Raw genomic sequence first — 22,504 nt, 5'->3', positions numbered from 1 at the left:
AGAGAGGCCCTGAGCCAAAGTCACGTCCTTGCTGTTGCTCCTAGTAGGAGGCTACCACCGAAGACACTCAAATTTGTTTCCCTTGACAAGGCCCTGCTTTCTGGCAATAGGATCACATCATATCACCCAAATGCCGCAAATCCTTAGATCCACCCACCCCCATTATCTGTCTATCATGTAACACTGGTCCTGGCAGGCAGGTAGGGCAGTAGCCACCAGGAGTGGGGAAGTGATGCCAAACTGACGAATAGGTAAAACCCAAGCAAGTGTTTTCCATCTAAGCTCAAGATCAAGAAATGGTAATATTTACCCACTTGTCTATCCATCGCTTTTCCCAAGAATCCTATGAAGTAGTCACAGATGACATACATCACGTTTACAGCATAGCGTGGGTTGGTATAAAGGTGGTTCTGCTAAAGCAAAACCACATTTCAAAGCCACCTTTACTTGCTCCATCTCTAGTCTCACTGCTTTGGCTCCAGACATTCATTTCTAGCAACACTTCTACTTTAAGTTTCTAAAAGAGTTAATTTTCATACCCACCAGATTGCTTACCTCCAGACACCATACTCCTGCTGTCACTTCTAGTCATCGAGGAGCACAGCTTTTTAAGAACAATATTTCCCACAGCCTGTTCCTCCTGCCATCAGCTTTAACAGGGGACCTGGTCATTTTGCTCTGCACTAAAATAACTTCTTTTCTTAAACTGATACAGATGGAAAGAAAAGGGTAAGTCCTATGCCACGAGGTCTGTGCAGAATCCACCAGTAAAATCCTTGCCCTGAGAGCTGCCACCTCTCTCTCTGCCTACAGCCCCCAAGCTTTGCCCCGGCCGTGCCAGCCCCCCCGTCCTCATACCCCTTCTCCCAAGCAGAGCATGCCCAGCAGAGGTGCAATACTCACTTGGGTCTGATTTGCCCTGGACTGTCGCCAGCTAATCCACTTTAACATCTTGGCTCACTCTGAAATTTGTTTTCTCCTTTCATCAAGAAATTTTGAAAACAGAATTTGCACTGGGCTGCCACCAGGCTGAGCTGGTTCTGGAGGCTCACTGCTCACAGGCAGCTTGGAGGCAGGGAGCAGACTTGCCACATCTCAGTGCTCACTGCCAAGCGCTTAGAGCCCAACTGGGAATTTGCATGGAGAGGCTCGAAGACGCTGTCTGGGGCAGAATTACACCCCCGCCAAGGCCACTATATGAGTCATAAGTACTTGGTATCAAGGAGTCTGTGATAGGCAATAATACTTGAAAAATTGTCTTTCCCTTTTGCCATATGCCAGCCCTGGAGGCATTGGACTGGGCTATACGAATACAGTGCAGTTTCCTTGGGGTCGCTATGGATTTTGGGAGGCTAGGACAGGGTGGTACAGAGGCAGTCAGAGAAAGGGGTTACAACAATGAGTGCTTTTCGCTACAGGCTTCCTATAAAAGCACTATGTTTTTAATCCAATTTAACAGGCAGGAAATTGAGTTGGGTTTGAGTCGTAGGTCTGCCATGAGCTGGCTTTGTGACTCTGAGCAAGTCACTTTGTTTCTTTTAAACAGGGTGAAGGCAGAGGGCTAGATGATCTCTCGGGTTCTTCACTTCCTTAAGCCTTTAAGTTTCCAAGTTCCAAACTCATCCCCAAGTCAGATCCAGCCCCTGGCCATCCCTGCAGCTATCGCAGACAGATCCAATCTACTGGCAAATCACCTTTTGCAGTTTCCCTATTTTCTGTAACACATTTGTGCAAAGCTGCCACCAGAAGCAAAGAGATTTTGTGCGAATGCTCTGAGCATCATGAGAGCACCGCTGAGGCTCCCAGGAGGCTGCCTGTGTACGGCGAACTACTCAACTACTCGTCGGCTGTTGTATTTTATGAAATGTATTTGCTATTTCAGATCACTGAAATACTTTAAAGGTGGGTCTCTCAAGGGAGGCTTTCAAGCTATGGAGTATAAATCAAGGTATTACATAACATAATGCTGTCATGGGAGATTTTGTCCTGTGGACCTAAGTTGTATTTTTCAGTAAGGTGTATTCCATACCCTTTGGAGGTGTGCAGTTTCTGGAAGCCAGTCATTTATTTGAGCAACTCTTCCTTTGTAGGAAAACATATGACCACAACTCATCACGCTTGATCAGTTTAATGTGAAAAGCCAGCACATTTTACTGTGCTGAATGTCACTCTGGAGCACATGGAGTTGTACTTCTTTCTGGGGAGGTGACAGAGCAGCCACAGAAAGGGAGCCTCTGGTGTCCCAAGGACCAGGAGTCCCGTGCTTTTTCTTGCTCACTGCCGCCATCTCCCCCTTTGTCCAGCCACATGCCCACCACAGATCAAAGTAACAAAGGAATTATACTAGGGAAAAAATGCTATTTTCAAACCTAGCCCTGGACTTGGATTATTCAGAAATTTGAAAAACAAAAACAAAAACAAAAACAAAAAAGCCCTCACAATTTGGGCTTAAAACTTTAAAGTGAAGATGGCATTTTTTCTTACTTTGGAGTGACTACCAGGATCAGAAATTACTGAGAAAGATCAGAATGCCTCTATCTAAGATTTGTCCAGCAATTCTGAGCAACTGTACTGTCTGTCAGGCATGGGGTAAGACTGAGACTCAAGATTATATAAGCTTATAAAGTCCAAGTTTAGACTTTGGACATATCCACTCTAAGCCCTGGTAACAGGAAGTACAATTATATACTCTTTTAAGGTACGTATTTAAGGATTAGGAAGTGTTGATTACTACATGGAAGTCAACATAAATCTCTCCCTATAAGGAAATAATTTATGGCCCTCAGGCCCCACCGAGACAAAGGGCATAATAACAGAAGGGCTGAGGAATGTCTTCAAAGGATGTACCACATTTTTTTCAGCTTTTAATGTAGTGCATTTTATGGGCTGGATCTCCAGTAGGTGGTTCACCTGCTCAGGCACCCCAGCTAAATGTAACACGCTGTCACAATAATAGTCTGGAGACCCAAACTTGGGTGGACTACTCTTAAAAATTCTAGTTTTTAAGAATTTGCCAAGTGAAAATTATGACCTAGTGTGAGCTGATAGGGTTTTTATTAGCCCTGACACTGTTAAGTCTCCACCTTTCCAGATGTTTGGTTTTCTGTTCAGTGGCAAAACCCAGTGATCTGTGGGTCCTTAAAACTCCAGGAAGCACGTTGTCTATTTCCTTGCAGGGGAGTGCCCTGCAGTCACTCCGACAGCGACCTACCTTATGTCTCCTCTGCTTCACACACTTTTTCAAACATGCTCTCATCTAATTCTTCAAAATCCTGGAGAGAAGAACTCATTGCCCTCACAGAACAGATGAGGAGACTGAGGCATGAAATGATTAAATGACCTACTAAAGGTCACACAGCTAGCAAACAATTGGGGATTGAATCCATGCCTGATCTCAAAACCCGTCCCCTTCCTGCTACATCCCCTTTCTTTCCTGCAGTAGATGCTTTGCATGCCACCCCGATCTCCTTTCCCACCAGGGCACCCATCCAGCTTTTGTGTATGGTGGCCACTAACAGCTCGCAGCTGACACAAAAGGCCAGCCCCCTTACCTCAAGGTGGGGCAAACTCTGGGTGAAATTCATGCTCAGGAGCCAGACTGAGTTAGACTCCAGCTGAAACCACATGCGTGTTTGCTTTTCCTCCTTCCCCAATGGGTCCTGTTTCCTTACCCCTTTTCCTGAGAACACATCTCCTTAAATTATATGCACAGGAATCTGAGTCTCAGACTCTGCTTCAAGACAAGTGGATCTAGGATACTCTCCTTCCTCCCTTCCCGCAATCTCCCAAATAGCTCTATCCATTGGCCAGCCCTGTTCTCTTAGGGCTTTTAAAAATTTATAAGCCCATTTTTCCCTACAATCATCTGTTCTCCTATCGACACTAATCCCTATAGTGAAAATAATTTCTTACATCACACTCAAGTTCTTCCAATTGCAGCATCAGCCCACTTTTCCTAAGAAGAAAAACTCAGCAGCCTCTTATGTCTGATGCTATTAGTTGAAGACTAGAGGTGACATCCTTTCTCTTTCTGGTTATTTACCTTTAGCTCCCTACAAGAAAGGAAGCTAGAGGATGGCTGGGCCTTGCTTCGTTCATTATTGTCCTCCCAGCATGGAGAACTGCACCTGCTATGGAGTAAGCAATGCCTCAACACAGTGTGTGAATGAAGAGAGCTAGAACAGGTCAATGCAGGGGCTGGGCCCTCAACAATGTACCAATGCACCAATGCACCAATGCTCCAGCCAGGCCTTCGCCGATGCGCCAATGCAGAGGCTAGATCCTTTTTGACTACAGCCCTTGCACCTAGTGGCCTGCTATGTGTTCCCAGTGTGCAGGTGTCAGAATTATCAGTTTCTGATAAACCAGGTGAAGCTCTACAGAAGCCTATTCCCAGAAGACTCTAACATCCAGGCTGCCTGTCCCGACTGCATGTTATTGCAGAGAGTAACATTGTAGGATTCTTGACTTTCCCCTTAGTTGAGCTCTCACCATCTCTAAACACAGCCTTCCCTCCCAATCAGTAAAACACAATTTTGGTCATGATCTACTATAGGTCAGATTTAAAACTCATTGAGTTAGATTTTGAAATCTCCAGGTTCTCCAGGCATTTCCCTGTCCCCCTTCAGTTCATTGCCATTATCAGTCCACCTTGCATCTTAGATCACATTAGCTTATTGTTGGAATTTCTCATTCAAATCACAATCAGCCCAGGGATGTTCCAGCAGTGTTCTCTCCTTTACAATTTTGTAGAGAATAGCACCTGCAACTCATTTTCACTCCAATTTCCCTGTCTCCAGCCAGCCTGGACATGTCTAGAAATTCACAGTGATCTTTGGATGGAGTATCCCTACTAGGATGAGTTTGCAATGTGCAATTCAATAGTATTTATTAAGCGTCTCCAGCATGCCTAGACTAAATGGTAAATACGTGCACAGGGACTGTCAATGTGCAAATGGCCACTTCTGTACCATGAGCTAGAAATCAGTCAGCAGACAGCCATCACGTTAAACGACAAGATACTTCTTCACTGCCACTTCATTACTTAGCCTTGATTAACCAGAATTCTATAATTTGGTTTTTATACAGTGTGGTTGCAAAGTCCCATCACTTAATAATAAACCTACAGGCAAAAGACCCTTTACCGTGGAATGCCCAGAGTAGCATGAGCATATTCCTGGGCAGAATAGGAAGGGGCTCAGACCACCATGGCACAAGGTAAGCTCATCCATTTGCCTCCAGGGAAATAACACTTTTGCATGAGACAGGTGTAAAGTAGAACCTAATTACACAGACCCACAGACCTATTTGAAAGTTGAATGAAAGCAACTTTGGGGAAAGCTATTGATGCACCTATGTTGGCTTTGTCAGCGTTTAATGCAGAATTAAGAAAATTAGATTGATTTCTCATCGAGGGAGGATTTGCACCTTCAGTGAGCAATCCCAGCTCTCCTGCTAGAGAGACTAGTGGCCAAGTTTCCTTTCCTAGAAAGAGGAGTCAAACGAAAAAGGTTCCAAGTGTCAAAACCTGGGTGAGAAAAAAGAAGGAGACCAAGCATTGATCATCTGTCCCCAATCTTCTCTTTTAAGCAAGAATTTGGATGAAGCTACAGAAGGTATGATTATCCAATAATGCTGAGAGATATAACTGACACACTAGACAAAATAATTATATTCATAACATGTTAGGATACTGGGATGAAACTAAATGAGAAAATCTAATATAGTAAGTGCCTGATACTCAGGTTACTACGTCACTTGCCAAGCTAAGGGCAGCCCGTGAAAACGACTGTGGCAATTTTATGAGCAACTCTGTACACCACTGTTAGACATGATGTACCATCGTAGGGAGACTAGACAGAGTAGCCCCAGATCAAGGGCTGAATTTGCATTAGTTAGATCAGACCTGCAGTATTCCAGATGCCCCACCTTATATAGATCACTACACACTGGAGTCAATCCAGAAGAATACAATCAAGACGTGGAAGGGTCTAAAAATACATTACTACAAGGAACGTCTGGAGAAATTGAGGACTTCTAAGCAGAGAAGATTAAAAGATAAGACGTGTCTTCACATATATAAAGCTTCAGGGGTTGCCCGTGGCCAAAGGTGGTACAAGTTGAGGATTAAAATGAATACATGACAGTGATGGATTATAACCCATTAAATAACAAAATAACCCATGAGCCAATGCTAACTACAAATATCTAAGCCTTAGATTCTAAAGGCTACCAAACGGAAAGAGGAGTAAGGTTGTTCTGTTTATAGTCAGATAAATTGAAGCTGTTTTCCTTTAGGTCTAATATGGAAAAGAACCTGCTGGCAATTAGTAAACAGACAAGGAACCCGAGGACAGGACTTTTCCCAAGAACTTTCAGAGATCTTCACAGTCTGCTGAATAATCATACACTCTTACTCACAGTATGTAAACATTTATTTCCCCTCCAATAATGGCTGAAACTAACATTTACTACATGCATCACAGGGGCCAAGTGAATATATTTTTCTTAATTTTCCCAATGCCTCAGTGAGATGGGTATTATCCTTATTTTACAGATAGGGAAATTAATGTGCAGTAACTCACGCAACACAACAAAGTGCCAGAGCCAGGATATAAACATGGGTGTGTCCAAACCCTTTCCTCCCCACAACGGCACACAAAATACACACAAGGTGACTGGAAAGGGGCCCTAGGGCCCCACGGCTCCTCAAATCAGTCTATCACGGTCCTTTCGTGGTGACATTTTCCTCATCTACCCGCCCCAGCAGTGCCATTATTCTATTTCCTCTGGATTAGAAGAGGAAGACTGGGGCCTTTTCTAGAAATCACTATTAAAATGCCTCTGATCCCCGTGAGGTGTCTGCCCAGTCCCCTCCCCACAGCCACCCATGTTTGTCTTTTTGTTGAATATGGTTCAGTTTGCCTGAATCAATCCACTTTGTTATCTTTCTTTTCTTTTTTAAAATTAAGTTTATTGGGGTAACATTGGTTAATACAATTATTTAATTTTCCAGTGTACACTATAATTTGACCTCTGTATATTCTATTGTGTGTTTAGCACCCAAAGTCCAGTTTCTTTCAGCTACCATATATTTGATACCCTTTACCCACTTCACCCTCCCCTTACCCCCCTATATTTGACCCCCATTACCCCGTCTACCTCCTCTCTCCTCCCCCACCCCCTATCTTTCTTTTCTTTAGTGTGTTTACCTGACCACTTGGTAACGAATGGCGATCAGTTTCCTGGTCTTTGGGTATAGTTAGGGGAAAATTTAGCACTGCTGATAACATCTATGAATTCAAGGATTCCAATTAATGGTTTCTCTGATGAAGGGGACTGCAGGTCAAGGAGAACACATGGTTGTCCTGTTATCATTCTTCTGTGTCTTAAAGAGTAAGAATATTCTAAATTATAGACCCCCCTCTCTTTATTTTACTCTTTATTTCTAAGTGGTTTTACAGGTTTCGTGTATGAAATACAGACTCTCTCATCATCTCCCAACCTGCTGCCCAGGTTTCCCAAGGCTTGAGAAGATAGTTGGGGGTTAATGTTCCCAGCAGGCCACGTTCTCCTGCTGATTAAGGCTTTCTGCTCTGAGGTAAGAGAACCTCTAGGCGTCTTTAGCATATTTAAAACTACAATGTATGTTTGGCTGCTTTCAGACCACCTGTTTTAGCTGCCTCTTAATACTGGAGTTCCCTGAGATCATGGACTATGTCCCCTCTGTTCATTCACTCCACTGGTACTTCCTGATCATCTGTGTGTGCTATGTGCCAGGGGTACAGCAGTGAAACAGACAGACATCACCCCTGCCCTCATCAGGGCTTAACAGTGTGGCTATGGAGACACACATGAAACGAAAATCACACAAATGAGGATTCACACTCAACAAATAGTCCACATCTCTCTACAGTATCCAGCACAGAGCTCAGCACATGGTGGGTGCTTTTTCACAAATATGTGACCAATGGTTTTGCGGAATGTGCAGAAAGACTGACCAGCTGAGTTAACCTTAGCACTGGGAGTTCAACGTTTGACTTTTAGAGTGAGGGGAAAAATGACATTGTCAGATCTCTCTGACAAAGAATCAGAGAGATCTGGGTTCTAGTTCCTGCTTCTTGACTAACTTCTAGGATTTTCTTGGGCAAGTCGCTCAGTCTTTCTGGGCCTCAGATTCCTGACTTACAGAATAATGTGCAGGTTCCAAGATTCCTCATCAGCAACAAAATGCCTCCTGTCCTCATTTAGCCTCGCCTACCATGCCAGGAGACAAGGCATGGCTGGAGCTGACGGCTTCCGAGGACAAAAAGCTCTACAAAAGGGGTCTGTGTGTGAGTCAGGGCTGTGGGGAAGACGGAGCAGCAACGGGAAGGGATGAATCCCCTGGATTATGAAACTAACGGGCTCAGTCTGAATATGGAAAACACTGCACTTCCCTTACTACCCATTGACTGTTTAAAAAGAAACACTTTCATTCATAGGATATTCTAGGTTATAGTTCTAAACGACAAGTCAGATGAGAAAGGAAATTACTGAAATAGTTTTCTTTGTATGTTTTTACAAGCGGAAAAAAACCCCACAATTTTCCGTCCACTCTGAGAGTCAAAAATGGCTTAGAAACTTGAAGGCAGGGTTATCAGATAGAATTACCTTGAATGTCCATGAGCGTGATTTAGCACTGTGATCTTAGGAGGTTTGGGCCCATAGTCTTTTTTTTCCAGTAAGAAAAAAAATTAGGAAAAGTCCTAATGAATGCAGATCATCTTAAAAAATACCCATAACTTAGAAAACTAAAATGAAACGAGGACACAGCCTGTTGCCTGAGGCTGAAGGACTAGGCCAAAATACCAAGTGTAGGTAAACTGAGGCCAAGCGGTCTTTGAAAATCCATACCTTCCTTAATAAAATCGCTGATATGCAGCAAAATATTATCTCACACTCTCTGATCCTGAGGTCACTAAACTAGGGCAGGGTCAGGGAGAAAGCCTTGCTGTGTACCTGCTGCAAATAAGACAGCTGAATTCTTCACCTGGCTGGAACAAGTACACTGACCCTCGGCTATCACCTTCTCTCTTTCATTCCATCAGCACTCCTGACTTTTGTTTATTTGCTGCAAAATGTAAGAGAGCAAGTGATCCGGCTTTCTCACAAGCCTACTACATCCCTACACGCTGCTCCATGTACCACTTCCTGGTCCTTTACCCCTCAGGAACTGAGCCTCGCTATCTAGCCAGAGAAAGGTATCACTTCCACCGGAGCCCCTGTGGACAGGAAGCACCTACCAACCAGCATCTCCGTGGCCATTTCCCAAGCCACTGGTCTTGGTCTAACTTTGAGGTGAGCCCGTTCGAATCATTATAAATACAAGCCAGTCACAGCTACTGAGGTCTCAGGAAACTATCCCAGCCTCCGCACCCTGAGTTCAGCCTCCCAGAAAGCAGAGTAGTCCAAGCAGCCCATATGGGGCATCGCAGAAGGGGACTCTCCCACTCTTCACCCTCGCCACTTCTGCTAGACTCACAACGTGAGAGGATGGCTGACTGCCCCAATCTCTGTCCACCATGTGACATAACCTCCTCCAGACCTACAGAGAGACAACCGGCTCCTGAGGTCAACCTCCATAATGGGAGAAATCCTCTGGGGTAACTCTGCAGGGGTGGTTAAGCCAACAGGAAGTTTTAGGGGAAGGAAGGTTGGGGCACTGTCCTACCTTGTCACTGTCCACTGTGTTCTGAGATGTCCTAGAGGCAATGGAGATGGTATCCGGCTGACTGCTCCCATCTCCCTGGCTGTCAACATCCTCCACTCCATCCCTGCAGGAAGAAGAGAGAAAAAACAGGGGTGGGGGTGGGGGGAGCCACTGTGGGTTTGGAGCAGACAGGATTTCCAGCTGGGCTGGCAGAGCAGAGCCTCAGCACTTTGAGCAGGGATTTGTCTAAAATTATCCCACTAAAGGGAGCAGCCCTATGTGATTTTCAATGATGTCACATCTTGTACTTAGTACATACATAATCACTCTGTTGATAAGTGAACATGAAATGACTCCTTCTCCATAAATCCTCTGGCCCATGGTGCAGAGGGGGCAATTATCTATTCATTTTAACTGGGAATGGGTGTATAACAGGCAGTAGAAAGAGGTATATCCTACTTAGGACCTAGGCTTCTATCCAATAGTCCTAGAGTTCAGGGTATTCGCATAGTTTTTCTGCATCCTGTAACAGGATTGGGGTTGATTTATAGCTGACCTATAAAGAAAACAGAACTGATAAGATACTTTTTGTTTTTTTTCTTGACTTGTGTTTCTTCTTCTCAAGAAAATGGAGTGAGATACTTTCTCCAGGGGCAATTATCTTTGGGAAGTTCGTGTTGGACCCTCAGCTCCTGGGTATGAGGAAGACTTTACCGCCTTCATTTTGGTGGGTCTTGTTGAGCTCATGCTTTTTATGAACACAGAAGGCCGAGGCATCTTTTTAAAGATAGGAGAACAGTCACAGATTCCACAGCAGCTATTGAGACAGCTGTGCTCCTGAGTGTCTGATAAGACAGGCTCCCCAGTGCACCCCTGGCATTTGGACCCCTTCTTGGGCCCCTGAACTATATAACTGAACCACATGTCTCACATGCTCCTTCAACTCTCCAGTCTTGCTCTGAACCCAGGGCCAGAGCCAAAGGGGGATTAGATGCCTAGGAACTGGCAAAGGCTAAATCATCTCCGTGTCAGGAAAAACTGGAAGAGATATGAGCCAGGGGTGGTACGTTAGCACAGGGAATGACAGTCTTCCCCTGGAGGCTTTTATGAATGTCACAGCCCTGATGCTGCTTATGGAGAAGTCATGGCATTAGAGAGAAGAGGGACTTACTGCCTGAGAATGTTACTGCACGAGCAAAATGCCCCGTATACTGACACTGCCTCACAGATTCTATAACCACCTGGTGTATGTGAGCGTATGTGGACATGTGTGTGCATGTGGGCACACATGTGATGTACGTGTATATACACAGTGTCTACTGGTCAGAAAATGTGTTTTCTCCCACCCAGAACATTTCTAAGTCAACTTGCTCCCTCACCACCACTTGTAGGCTTAGAAAATGCCAACTTATTTTAATAACATAAGCCACACATTTGTAGGAAGGAAAATCTGCTGTAAAAAGAAATCATGTGATGCATTTCAAAACCAAAAATAAAGGACTTTTAGATCATCTGTTGTTTTAAATATCTGGGCCACTGCTCCCCACCATTTGCAGATAGTTGAGAGTTGGCTGTACTTCCTACTGCCCACTATTCTGGCCCACTGCAGGCCCTTCTGGGCCACTCCAGATGAAGCCAGTTCTGGGGGATGTGGGGAGCCCATCCAAGAGTGTGGGCAGTATTCCTTGAGCCAATCCACTCCTCCATAAACTCTGTCCCCATATCCAGGAAGCCAAGCTAACGAAATTATAGACTGCCTGGCTGTTCTCTCTGCACAGTCTGCCAAAGCTTCTCACTGCCTCGTCGCAGGACAATGACAGGGAAAATCTGGAGCTGCCTCTATCTTAGTCACGCCCCTCTTTTGGCTACCATCTCCCCCTGCAGCTCCCTGGCCTGTGTATTCCGCTTGGTGCCAAAGGGTCAACTAAACCTTCTGGATTTATTCCCTTTGTGAAGAGGGGAGAGGAGAGCCTGTTACCCCCAACAACCATCACCATCAGGTTCCTGGTTTGTTTTATTTTTTTTCCAAAATTGACATGAAGTGTTTGCATGCTTTCTTTTGAAGTGGCCTCCAAAAGTCATTGTAGGTGACTGACACACGGAGACTTGAGAAAGAAATATTTGAAAAGTCATCCACTGGTCTAAGGGAAACTGAGATTCAGAAAGGTCCAGAGAGATGAAGATACAAAAAATAAGTATTCTTCTGCCTGATCACATTGCTTATCTCAGATAATGAAGGTGAGGACTCTGAGGGGTGGAGGTCAGAGCTGCAGTGGTACCATCCCCACCATACCATCCCCATGCACTACAGTATGCAAGCCTTTTTACTGTCGAACTGATCCACAGAGTTCTCCTATCATGGCCCACCTCCTTCCCAAAGCCTTCCCCAGACACTCCACTCTAATGCTCATCTAAAGTCTTCTCTCTTTGAATTTACTGTCCCTACGGGTAGTACTGATTCTTCTTGTCTACTATTCCACATGTGAGGCATGACTGTTAGATGGTTCTTGAGAGAATGGACTCATCATCTTACACTTCCTTTTATCTTCTTATAGCACCTTGTAGAATATCTATCAAGTAAGAGGTGCTCAATGAAGCCCTGCTGAATTGAATTGACAGTAACTGGTAAGACGCTTAAAGAAGAGACAACACATCTTAGGTAGGACTCGCTGGGGCTTCATAGAGAGGGGTGCCACCTGCAGAGCACACCATCCCTGTGGAAACAAAAGTTCACCCCACCCCCGCACCCAGAAGCATTAGGTAGTGCTGGGGGAGAGACGCTGGTTACCTCTTACTATTGTTCCTCTGTTTAGCTGGTGTTTTGGGGAGCTGAATTGGCTCCTTTAAAGCTCCTTTCAGGTGAATGATCCTTTCTTGAATCACCTCTCGTATGTTCTTGATCCACTCCTGCTTGGTTTCTATGTTGGAGGCCTGGAGTGCCACAGGGAGAAAGAGTGAGAACCCCCTCTCCCTTTACCCTGCCAAAACAGTTCTCGGCCCTCCTCTTACAGGCTTAGTCTGTTATTGTTAAGAAACCAAACGTTGGAAGAGTTTATTTCTCATTTTATACTTATGACTCTTCAACTCCACATTCATGTTTCTCCAACTCCGAGAATAGGGCTATGACCTCAGGACTCAATGTAGACTTGTACAGGGGTGATTTTCAAAGTATTTAATAATCTGTAAGGCACTAACCAATACCGACATCTGCCCTGGGGCTGGAGCAGTATCTGGAGGTCCCCCATTGGGCCAGGGATTAACACTTTGGTTCCTAGATTCTGGAGAGGTCTGGGGAGCACTGGGAGGGGCAGCAAGGGGGCATTTGAAGGCAGAGGCTATTTATGAACCGGTATGAATAAACGTCAGGACGATCAACACCTAGTATGGCCACATAAGCTGTACTGACTGAAGGTCACTCCTGGCTTTTTAGCCTGGCATTCCATAAATACCCTATTTGTTGTTGTGGAACTTTTTTCAGGTAATTCTCCCCCATGATAGGCAGCAGCTATGCTGGCAATTCAGGGTGAACAGGTGTGAAGCTTTGGTCAGGGTTGGACATCTTTTCCTTGGTGATGGGCCCCTCCCTGAGAAGCAAGTGACTGGTGCGTGAGCCACCTTCAGGATCTCTTCTCAGTTAGACTAACGCTGCCACGAGCACTGACTCAGCTCCCAGGCTGCGTGTGCTCCGGAGAGCTGAAATGACTCCTTAACGCCGTCGCCTGGTAGAAGGCCCTTTCTTAACATTCTTCTCAATCAGCATAGTTCCCATGCTAGTATAATTTACTAGAGCTTCTAGAATGTTAAGTTCCCAGAGGATACAGTCCATATCTTACACATAGCTATCCCCTACAATACTGAGTAGAATACCTTAGAGGTACAAGGTGTTCAGGAAAATAATGTTGAATGAATATAGAGCAAATCAAGGTGCCTTTTGTCAAAGGGTCAGTTGTTGTCCTTGACACTTGAAGGGGACATACAGGCAGAACATCTTTCAGCGGGCCCCGCTGAGGAAACCCACTAGGCCACTCCCTGCCGTCTTCACTCTATGCTCCTACAAGTGCATGGACTTGGAACATCACTTGTCTTTGAGATGTTGGGTCTATTTTCATGACAGAATCTGCTCCTCGATACCCATGTGATGCTGCCCTTCTCAAGACAGGTCCAGTGGTTCAGTGGAATCTCCAGGCCCCAGCTTTTAGGTGTGAGGTACCTACCCACACCCCTCTTCCCCCAACCCTGGTCTTGCGCCCAGCAGAGAGCAGTACTTACTTTCAGCACGGTTTTATTGTCTGAGGATGGGGTGCGCCCAGACCACAAGGCGAATTTGCAGGGGTCCCCCTCTACATGCTCCGTCACACCCAGCTCTGAGGTCTGTAGACAGGAAATGCCTGTGAGAGGCGGGGAAGGGGAAGGCAGTGGGGAAACTTAGGGCTGGGGTGGGAAGGGAAAGGCAACAAAGAGGAGAGGACCGAGGAAGGGGCTTCTGTCAATCAAACTTAAATAGACTGGATACTTTGTTCATCTACCCAGGATGAAAGGACCTACAGGCACGTGCCTGATTAGCAGGTAGCAGGGAGGGAAGGTGAAGAGGGAGGCGCTAAAAGCAAACAGGAAGAAGAACCGTGAACTCTAAAATGCAGAAGTGGGTGGGGAGGAGCTTTTCAAATAGGAGGCACTTTCATTTGTCCAGGATGGTTTTGGTGTGGCGCCAGGGGAGAGATGAGCTGAGTGTTCAAGATCCCGTCCTGCCCAAGGGCTCTATGAAAACAGGGAGTCTTGTCTTACCCCACCGGCCCCACCTACCAGTAGCTTGTTCTTGTAAACATATTTCGTGTGTCCTGAAGAGTCTTTGATCTCCTTGCTAAAAACCAAGGAGATCTCAAAGAGGAACAGGTGCCGCTCCCGCCCCTTCCGGATTAGCGACTTCGGGTCCCACACTTGAAAAGCATCCTGGAGAATCAGCTCCCCCTGCACGTCCAAGTTCTCGTCGAACCCTGAAAAATACCCATTTCCACCCTGTGGAGTTTCTCTAGTGCCACACTCAGGGTGCCATGTTCCACCCCGCTCTTGCAGAAAGGCTTCCCTAACGGAGCTCTCGGCTTCCAAGGCACTTTGTCTCTCGGCTGGTTGTGAGACTCTAACACTGAATGGACAACTGTATAAAACTGTGAGCAGATCCCTCTTTCTGCATCAGCTCACCTGCACATAAGCAGTACTACAGGAACACTCTGCAAAATCCTACATAAGCTCTTCCCAGCTCCACTGTCAGCCTGGGACCTCCTGCAAGGGCAAACCTCCCACACGTCTCCTTCCTCCACAGCTCCCAACTGCCCCTGTCTCAGAGCTCAGAGTGGGGCTGAGGAGAAAAACATTGCCTAATTGCGTTCCCTGGACTCTGTTTCATCTGTCGTTTTTCCATTCCTAGGACGCTTCTCTTTGGCTGCTCCTGTACAGTGTGGTGCACGAATCTTCAACGGTTTATATCTATACCGCTTTAAATCTTTAACGGAGGTTCTGAAACTTTTGTGTGCATAAGAATCACCAGGAGAGTATGTGAGAACACAGATACCTGCCCACCCACCACTCTTCAAGAGAGCAGGATGGAGCCCATGAATTTGCACTTCTGACAAGCTTGCTGGAGTTGCTGCTGCTGGTCCACAGACCATACCTGGAGCAGCTAGATCCAGAATACAGGTCAAGTGCAGGCTGGAGGAGAAGGGTATACCCAGGGGTGGGGGTTGGAGGCAGGTACCAAGAGAAAAGAAAGGGGCGGAGAAATTGTGACCACAAGAATTTGTTCAGACGGTTAGTGCTCAGTCTGAAGAAGGTAACCAGGATTCCTTGCTTGTAAAACTGGGACTTCTATGCTAAGGGTGGCCCAGGAAGTATTGAGATCAGACTAAGTTTTTTAGATGGGGGCACTGAGGAGGAGAGGTGCTGGGGAATTAAGAGCCCATAAAAGCAAAAACAGCACACGGGTTTACACACTTACAACAGCATACACTTATCTCCCTAACACCTGTTCGCCAGTCCAGTCTAGGATGAGTCAACCCATCTAATCACTTCCATCCCAATATGGCTGCTCTGCCATCTGTTCTGCGGTGTTAAGAGCACTTTATTGGAGTCTCACTCTGACAAGTACTGGGCCCCAAGAACATGGTTCCAGCAGAATGAACGTACTCTGCTAAAGTCCTCTCAGGTTTACCTGGCTGAACTTTTCTCACCTGCTAGAATGGCATAAGGGTGGTTGCATGCAAATGTGACTATACTAAATGCCACTGAACTGTACCCTTAAAAATGCTGATATTGGTAAACTTTATGTTACGTATGTTTTACTATAATAAAAAGAGAGAGAAGGGCATAAGGCTGAAAACAGTGTGTGTGCATGTGTGGATTTCTACTTAGTTTGAGAACAAAGGTAATACAAATGCATGAAGGTGAACAGGATGGCTGTGGGTCAGGGCTCCGGCACACTTATAGTAAGGATGATGGCCTGTCCTAGAAGACCACACAGGTGGCAAGTCGTCCACATAACTGAAATGACTTGGTCTTGGTCCTACTTGGAGGTGAGCGTGAGCTGGGCTGACCCCTGCAGAGCTTCTCTCATGCCTCCCGAGGACCTACGTAACAACTTGCCATTCCTTCTCTCTTCTAGCCTTGCCCCTTTCCTGGCTTCATGCCGCCTCCCTCCCACCACACAAGCTCTCTGGTCTTAGGAAAGGAGGCGGTTCTCTCGGGGAGGCTAAGAGAACGGCTACCTTCCAGCATGCTGACATGCATGGCATCATTGGCTTTCTTTGGGACACTGAGCATCACCTCCAGGCCATCCTTGAGTTCCCCTTTTCCTTCTTCACAGCAAGTTAAAAGCTCCTGAAAAAAAAGTCCAGACACAATTAGAACCATTTGCCCCAGCTTCCCCACCCTCCCACCCAATAACCCTTCAAGGCAAATTATATACCATCTTCATTTTCTATGATGGTTGCCTCTAAACTGTAAGGAAAGTGGAGTGCGATCTGGGATTGTCTCCAAAGAATTCAACCACAATTTTTCCCTGACTGAGCTTCCTCAGCTCAACCTAATCCAAACTAACTCAATTCAAACCCAATTCCCAAATGACTGACACCACAAGTCAGCAACTGGGACATTCTCTGTCACTCACCTGCCCTCCTGGAGAAGGAATACCCCTGGCAAAGCACATGAACAGTGGTGTGATACCGTGGAATCATAAAGAGAAGACAGGGTGTGCAAAGAATGCACACAGCTTATATATCACTGCACACCTACTGTTAGCACCAGTTTGATTTATATACCTCTACTGCCTGAATGATGACTTGATCATACCAGTAGCAATCTGGGGTTATAGATATTAAATGTTTATAGCATTTCAGAATTATAAAAGATTTTCAGATCATATGAATCAGAAATTCCTAACCTGGGGCCAACAGACAGGATTCTAGGCTAGCTCTTGCATTGTCAGGTAAGATGTGATTTAGAGGGATAAAAATTTTCCCCAGGTTATAGAATTCACTAGAGGCCATGCAGGAGCTTGAATTCAGGTCTCTTGAGTCCAAGTCCTGCATTCCATCCACCATGCTAACCCTGTCTCCACCATGTCCTCCATTATACGGAGACTTCCTGGACCATGCCCTCTCCTTTACTTCCTCATTGGAGACTAGGTCATTACCATCTCCATAAAAGATATATAGTATCTGGTTGAGGAAGAAAAGATAATTTCCAACTATCTTAGTAATCATAAAGATCATGTGGAATGATTTTGCTCAAAGCAGAAAACTGATGGCTTCCATTTTTTTCTTATCAGGGTTATTGGATCTTGCTTGCTTTGCCACTGGGAGGGAAATAGTTAAGCATCAGATCTGCAGCCTATACTCTCTCCTTGAGGGGTTCAGGGAGGGAGAAGGTAGGGGATGGATGGATGGATAAGGATGTATTTCCAGGAAAGGAAGAAGTTGACCAGATCAAACCTTGTAAACATGTTAATGACTGATATCCTGGAGAATAAACTAATGGTACTTGCTAGCAGGAGAGTCTTATCTATGGAATGCTTTTAGTAGAATATATCTGGCCTGTCTATCCAAAACTTCTTAGGGTAAACAAACCTGGAATCTGTAGCTTTAGGAGCATGGCTCCCTGGAAAGTATCACGTAAGTTATACAACTATTTAAATAAAAAATGAGTACATTTCATGAACAGAATGGCTCTCTTTGGGGTAAGTGAGATGATACAGCACATATCATTTAGAAACCTGTATATTAATTTGAGCCATAGCACATCCTGATGCTGCATGAAAGGACTTGGAACTGGTAGAAGTCCTAGACTTCTGTTTTATCTCTGCCTTGAGATTATTTGTACTCTTGAAATTACAGTCATGAGCCATTGAACAATGGGGATACAGTCTAAGAAATGCACGTTCGGCGATTTCATCACGTGAACATCACAGAGCATACTTATACAAACCTAGATGGTACAGCCTGCTACACACCTAGGCTATATGGTACAGCCTATTGCTCCTAGGTTACAAGCCTGTACAGCATGTTACTGTTCAAAACAACACGAGATTAAATCGAGCACAAGAGAAAAATGATGCAATCAAGAGACAGGGTAAACACAAGACATATGAAGCTGCTGCCGGTGTAACACAGCATACTATTTTACAGCAAACTTTTTTTTTTATAAGTAGAAAGAGTACATTCTAATCATAAAAAGTATAACATAGTAAATACATAAACCAGTAACATAGTCGTTTATTGCCATTATCAAGCATTATGTACTGTTCATGATTGTCTGTGCTATATTTTTATACGAATGGAGGTGCAATGGGTTTGTTTACACTGAGTATCACCACAACACATGAGTAATGCATTGTGCTACAATATTACAATGGCTACGCTGTCACTAGGCAACGGGAATTTTTCAGCTCCATCATAAACTTACGGGGCCACCGTCACCCATGTGGTCCACAGTTGACTGAAACATTATGCAGTACTTGTCTGTATTAGCAGCAAGGCTTTACACTTGGTAACTTATCTGATTAGTGAGCATCTGACATAAGAATTCAACCCTCTGTGTTATCTTGGACACCTTCCATGTGAAGGAGGGAGATCTCAGTGTCCACAGAAGCGGTAAACTGCCCAAGCACGTGTTTGGCAGGTAGAAGCGACCGGTTCTCAGCTCTGCCTTTGGTACCACGGCATCAGTACAACGGCATCGTTAAGAAAGTTGCGTTTACTTCTGCCAGTCTGATGTTCTTTGATTCTCCCCACTCCTTTCCTAATTCTAACCCTCCTAACCTTGTTTTCATACATTATAAAAGGAACTTCTAGACAGGAACAGAAGAGAGGAACAAGAAATATGCTTCAGTTTACAACAGGAAGCACCAATTAGTTTAGAGCAATTTGGCAAGTCCACTGATCAACCAGCAAAGCCAATGAGCTCTCCTCAGATCCCCACTATAGTTTATGATGAAGAGAAGGCTGAACATTTAATTTACACTCCAAAAGGAAAGCTGTAGCAGATTTACGTGGAGAATATTGAACACTCTAACTGATAGATAGCTTTTATTTTCATGGAACACCTAAAGTAAGGAACCCCAGAGGATATTGATAATTAAATATTAACCTATCTGGAATAAAACTGACTGTAATGAGCAAATGAATCCTATATTATTTACTTACAGTAAAAGCTCAGGAAACTATTTCTTTTAATCAGCAGGCACTCTGCTACCAGCACATATAACAGAGGTCAAAATTATGTTAAGTCTTCTTTCCAATAATTCTACAACTTCTCCACAATCAAATTCCCACTACTGTATCTTTCCCTTCTCAATTACCTGCACAATCATCTCTTCCTAAAAGATTCAATACAAAACGAAGGCCCAGAGCCCACCCCTCCATCTGCTTAAAGCAAACACAGGACAGCCTATCCATTCTCTATCTCCCTCCCTTGTCCCTGTCACAAAATTAATCCTAAGAACCTCAGCCTTATGGATTAAAATGGGGAGGTGAAAAGCTGTATTTCTCTTAGAACTACATCTTAGTTGATTTAAGACACTGGCAGTGTGGATGGGTGAGGTGTTTCTGCATGTTTATTTGTTTGTTTGAATTCACGACTCCACTAATTCCTGAAAAGGCTTTGAGATACTTAATTAAAACACACACACACACACACACACACACTTTAAAAAATCTTCTGGCATAAGAAAAATCATTTAGAAGGGTCAAGCATTATGCAGGATAGGAAGAAGATAATTACACACAAAAATCTGGGCTAATGAGAAACTACTGTAAGTAACCACAGAACTCAACACTATCTGATAGTCAAAAGCAAAGACAGACCTAAAGCTCTTGTGATTTAAAGGCAGAAAGCACATCAATTTTTCAGGAGAGGCTCCCCTCCCCTTGCCCCACGCTGGGATCTCATGAGAAATTCTGAGTCTTTAGAAAAGAAACTTCAAAACACAAAGAGCATGACATCTCCAAAAGCAGTTCTGCCAAAACGGCCAAGGTATCCTGCCCATTACTTCTCACACTAGTCCTCAGTAAAGGCCAGCGGCATGATGCTGCATTTTAAATTCTCTAGGCCATTTCTGCAGGGTTGGACGACTTCAGTGCCTGGGAGCAGAAGCCAACAGTCTCTTCTTGGAGACAGGAAGTAGGTTTGAAGGAGGCTGAAGGGAAAGGATGGTGCATAGCCCTGCACTGACCTAGACCCGGAAAGAAAGGTCTGGGGCGCAGGCTCACTGCTGCTCCCACTCTGCTCATCGTAGAACCACAAGCACTAAGCCAGGCAGACCCCATGGACCAGACCAGTGGGCACACTCCAGCATGACTAGAAACCTAGATGTGAAGCCAGACTGGTTTTCAAATTTAGCAAAGCTAGAATATGTGATATTCTGTAAATCTCTCTATACATGAGTTGAATTGCATCAGATTTTTCTCTGGAACTATATACTATTTACAATACTCCTCTCACTATCCTTTGCATTTGAGGAGCAACCAGCAAAACATTCAAACTTAGGGAAAACTCTGCCCTTAAGAATTAATATAGACAAAAGCTATATAACTGCCTCTAATATTGATTTCCCAGGCTTTCTTTGGGGAAATGTCATATTTTTCAGACTGTTAATGTATCCTTGTTTGAGAAGAATCAGCCCAAATTACTTAGTACTTTACCTAATTCGATTACTTGACTTTTAAAGAAAAGATTTTGGAGAAAATCCAAATCCCTTGGTTGGCTTCAGAAGAACCCCTAACATATGGGATACTACAGAGAAGAGTGTGATTGTGTTTTAGTATGCACTCTTTGACTATTTTCTCTCAAAATCTGACAATCTTGACACACAGAGATTAAAGCAATGGTAGGTGCAGCCCTGGGCCTCCACTGCCCATGCAGACTGGCACTGGCCCTAAGATCTTGACCCTTGATCCTATCAGAAGCAGAGAACATCACCAGAAATTTGCCCCAGGAGGGGAAGACAGGAGAGGCTCTAAGTACCAGCCAGTGCTTGGGGTGGCAATCGCTAAAAGCTGTGCAGTGGTGGGTAGGTGTAAAAATAGTTTCAACCTTTCCTGCTCCCATTTCTCCTCTTTCCCTCTATGAATAAGCATCTGGAATTTCATGAGATAGGAAGGACATGCAGTCTAGAGCAAGCAATGCCAGTGTGAGCTCATCTCTGAAGTTTTACTCTAGGTCGAGGGAAGGTCTTCAGGGGGAAAGTGTCCTATCCTTGGGCAAAGCGGGGACGGCCCGGGCATTAGCTGCAGATGAGACAGAGGGGAGGGGAGGTACCTTCAGGAGCAGCTGGTACTTGGTGATTCTCTGGACAGGCTTAATTAGGTAGGAAGAGATGGAGTTGGCCAGACCGTGCCGCTGCTGTATCTCCTACAGGGATGAAAACAGGCACCATTAGATTCCTCGACATGGCGCAGGTAAAGCGTAAGCGTGCGTGCGTGTGTGTGTGTGTGTGTGTGATGGGAGGAGGTAGGCAGGGCAAGAAGAGAGGAGAAAAGAAAAAAAGAGTAGACAATTAGGAAAAACTGTCCTTTGATGGGAGAGAAGGGAATGGAAAAAGAAATAAGGAAGACCAAGATGCATATATAAATGGAAAAAGGGAGAGACAGCGAAAGGGGAGCTTAAGGAAAAGAAAGTAGATTTATGAAACCAAAATGGAACTTAAGAAATGGAGAAAGATAAAACCAGAAACAGAAAGTGTAAAGGAGAAGTGTAAAACGGAAGGATAAAGGAGAGATAAAGAAGTAGAAGTGAAGGGAAACAGACCCAGAATGGAGGAAATGAAAGGAAATAAAAGAGAGGATGAGAATAAAGGGAAGGCAGAGAGCGAGGCTCTGATTTCTAGTCCGACGACTCCCGAGTCTTGTCTGTTCTCAGTCTCCTTCTTAAACCTGCACTGGTACAGCTCTCTTTCCCCATCCCTCCTCTCTTTAAATTTAACACATCCCAACTTGGAATTACCACTTTTTCCTTATAATTTTTTCATTGTGATCAGTGGTACCTCCCTCATTCTTCAGGTCTATCAAGTTGGAAACGATGGAGTCACTTTTAGTTGTTTTCCTTCTGTTGCCTCTGACAAGAGGGAAACACCAGTCTTTCCCACCCATTTTCACTGATACTACCCATCATTCATGGCCAGGCTATGACCATGGTCTCTAACTGTTGTTTGTGCCTCCGAGTCTCTCCTAGTAGTCCCCTCTCTATCTTCCACTCCCCAAGGTTGAGGTGTTCGGAAGGTTAGAGAAGTGTTCATGTTTATTCTCTTCCTTCGAGAACCTGATATTC

At 44.8% G+C, this 22,504-nt stretch overlaps 1 protein-coding gene across 5 annotated transcripts in view; it reads right to left on the bottom strand.

The window, feature by feature from the left end:
- Window positions 1–22,504, bottom strand: part of LOC120586721 (kalirin) — a 434,187-nt gene that overhangs the window by 15,224 nt on the left and 396,459 nt on the right. For 4 of the 5 annotated variants that reach the window (XM_039843223.1, XM_039843224.1, XM_039843221.1 and 1 more), the window contains exons 28-33: window positions 21,497–21,589; window positions 16,450–16,561; window positions 14,495–14,685; window positions 13,961–14,062; window positions 12,480–12,622; window positions 9,713–9,815 (exon numbers count right to left, since the gene is read on the bottom strand). In XM_039843223.1, coding sequence (XP_039699157.1) covers window positions 9,713–9,815; window positions 12,480–12,622; window positions 13,961–14,062; window positions 14,495–14,685; window positions 16,450–16,561; window positions 21,497–21,589 — 744 coding nt within the window. Of the gene's footprint in view, window positions 1–9,712; window positions 9,816–12,479; window positions 12,623–13,960; window positions 14,080–14,494; window positions 14,686–16,449; window positions 16,562–21,496; window positions 21,590–22,504 lie in introns of those variants that run through there. The other variant, XR_005648786.1, reaches the window with a different exon arrangement.

This window comes from Pteropus medius, unplaced genomic scaffold, assembly GCF_902729225.1.
Source record: "Pteropus medius unplaced genomic scaffold, Ma_sr-lr_union100, whole genome shotgun sequence".
In the NCBI taxonomy this organism is placed as follows: domain Eukaryota; kingdom Metazoa; phylum Chordata; class Mammalia; order Chiroptera; family Pteropodidae; genus Pteropus; species Pteropus medius.
Note: the sequence above shows the minus strand (reverse complement) of the source record. Positions and strands in the feature narration are given on the sequence as shown.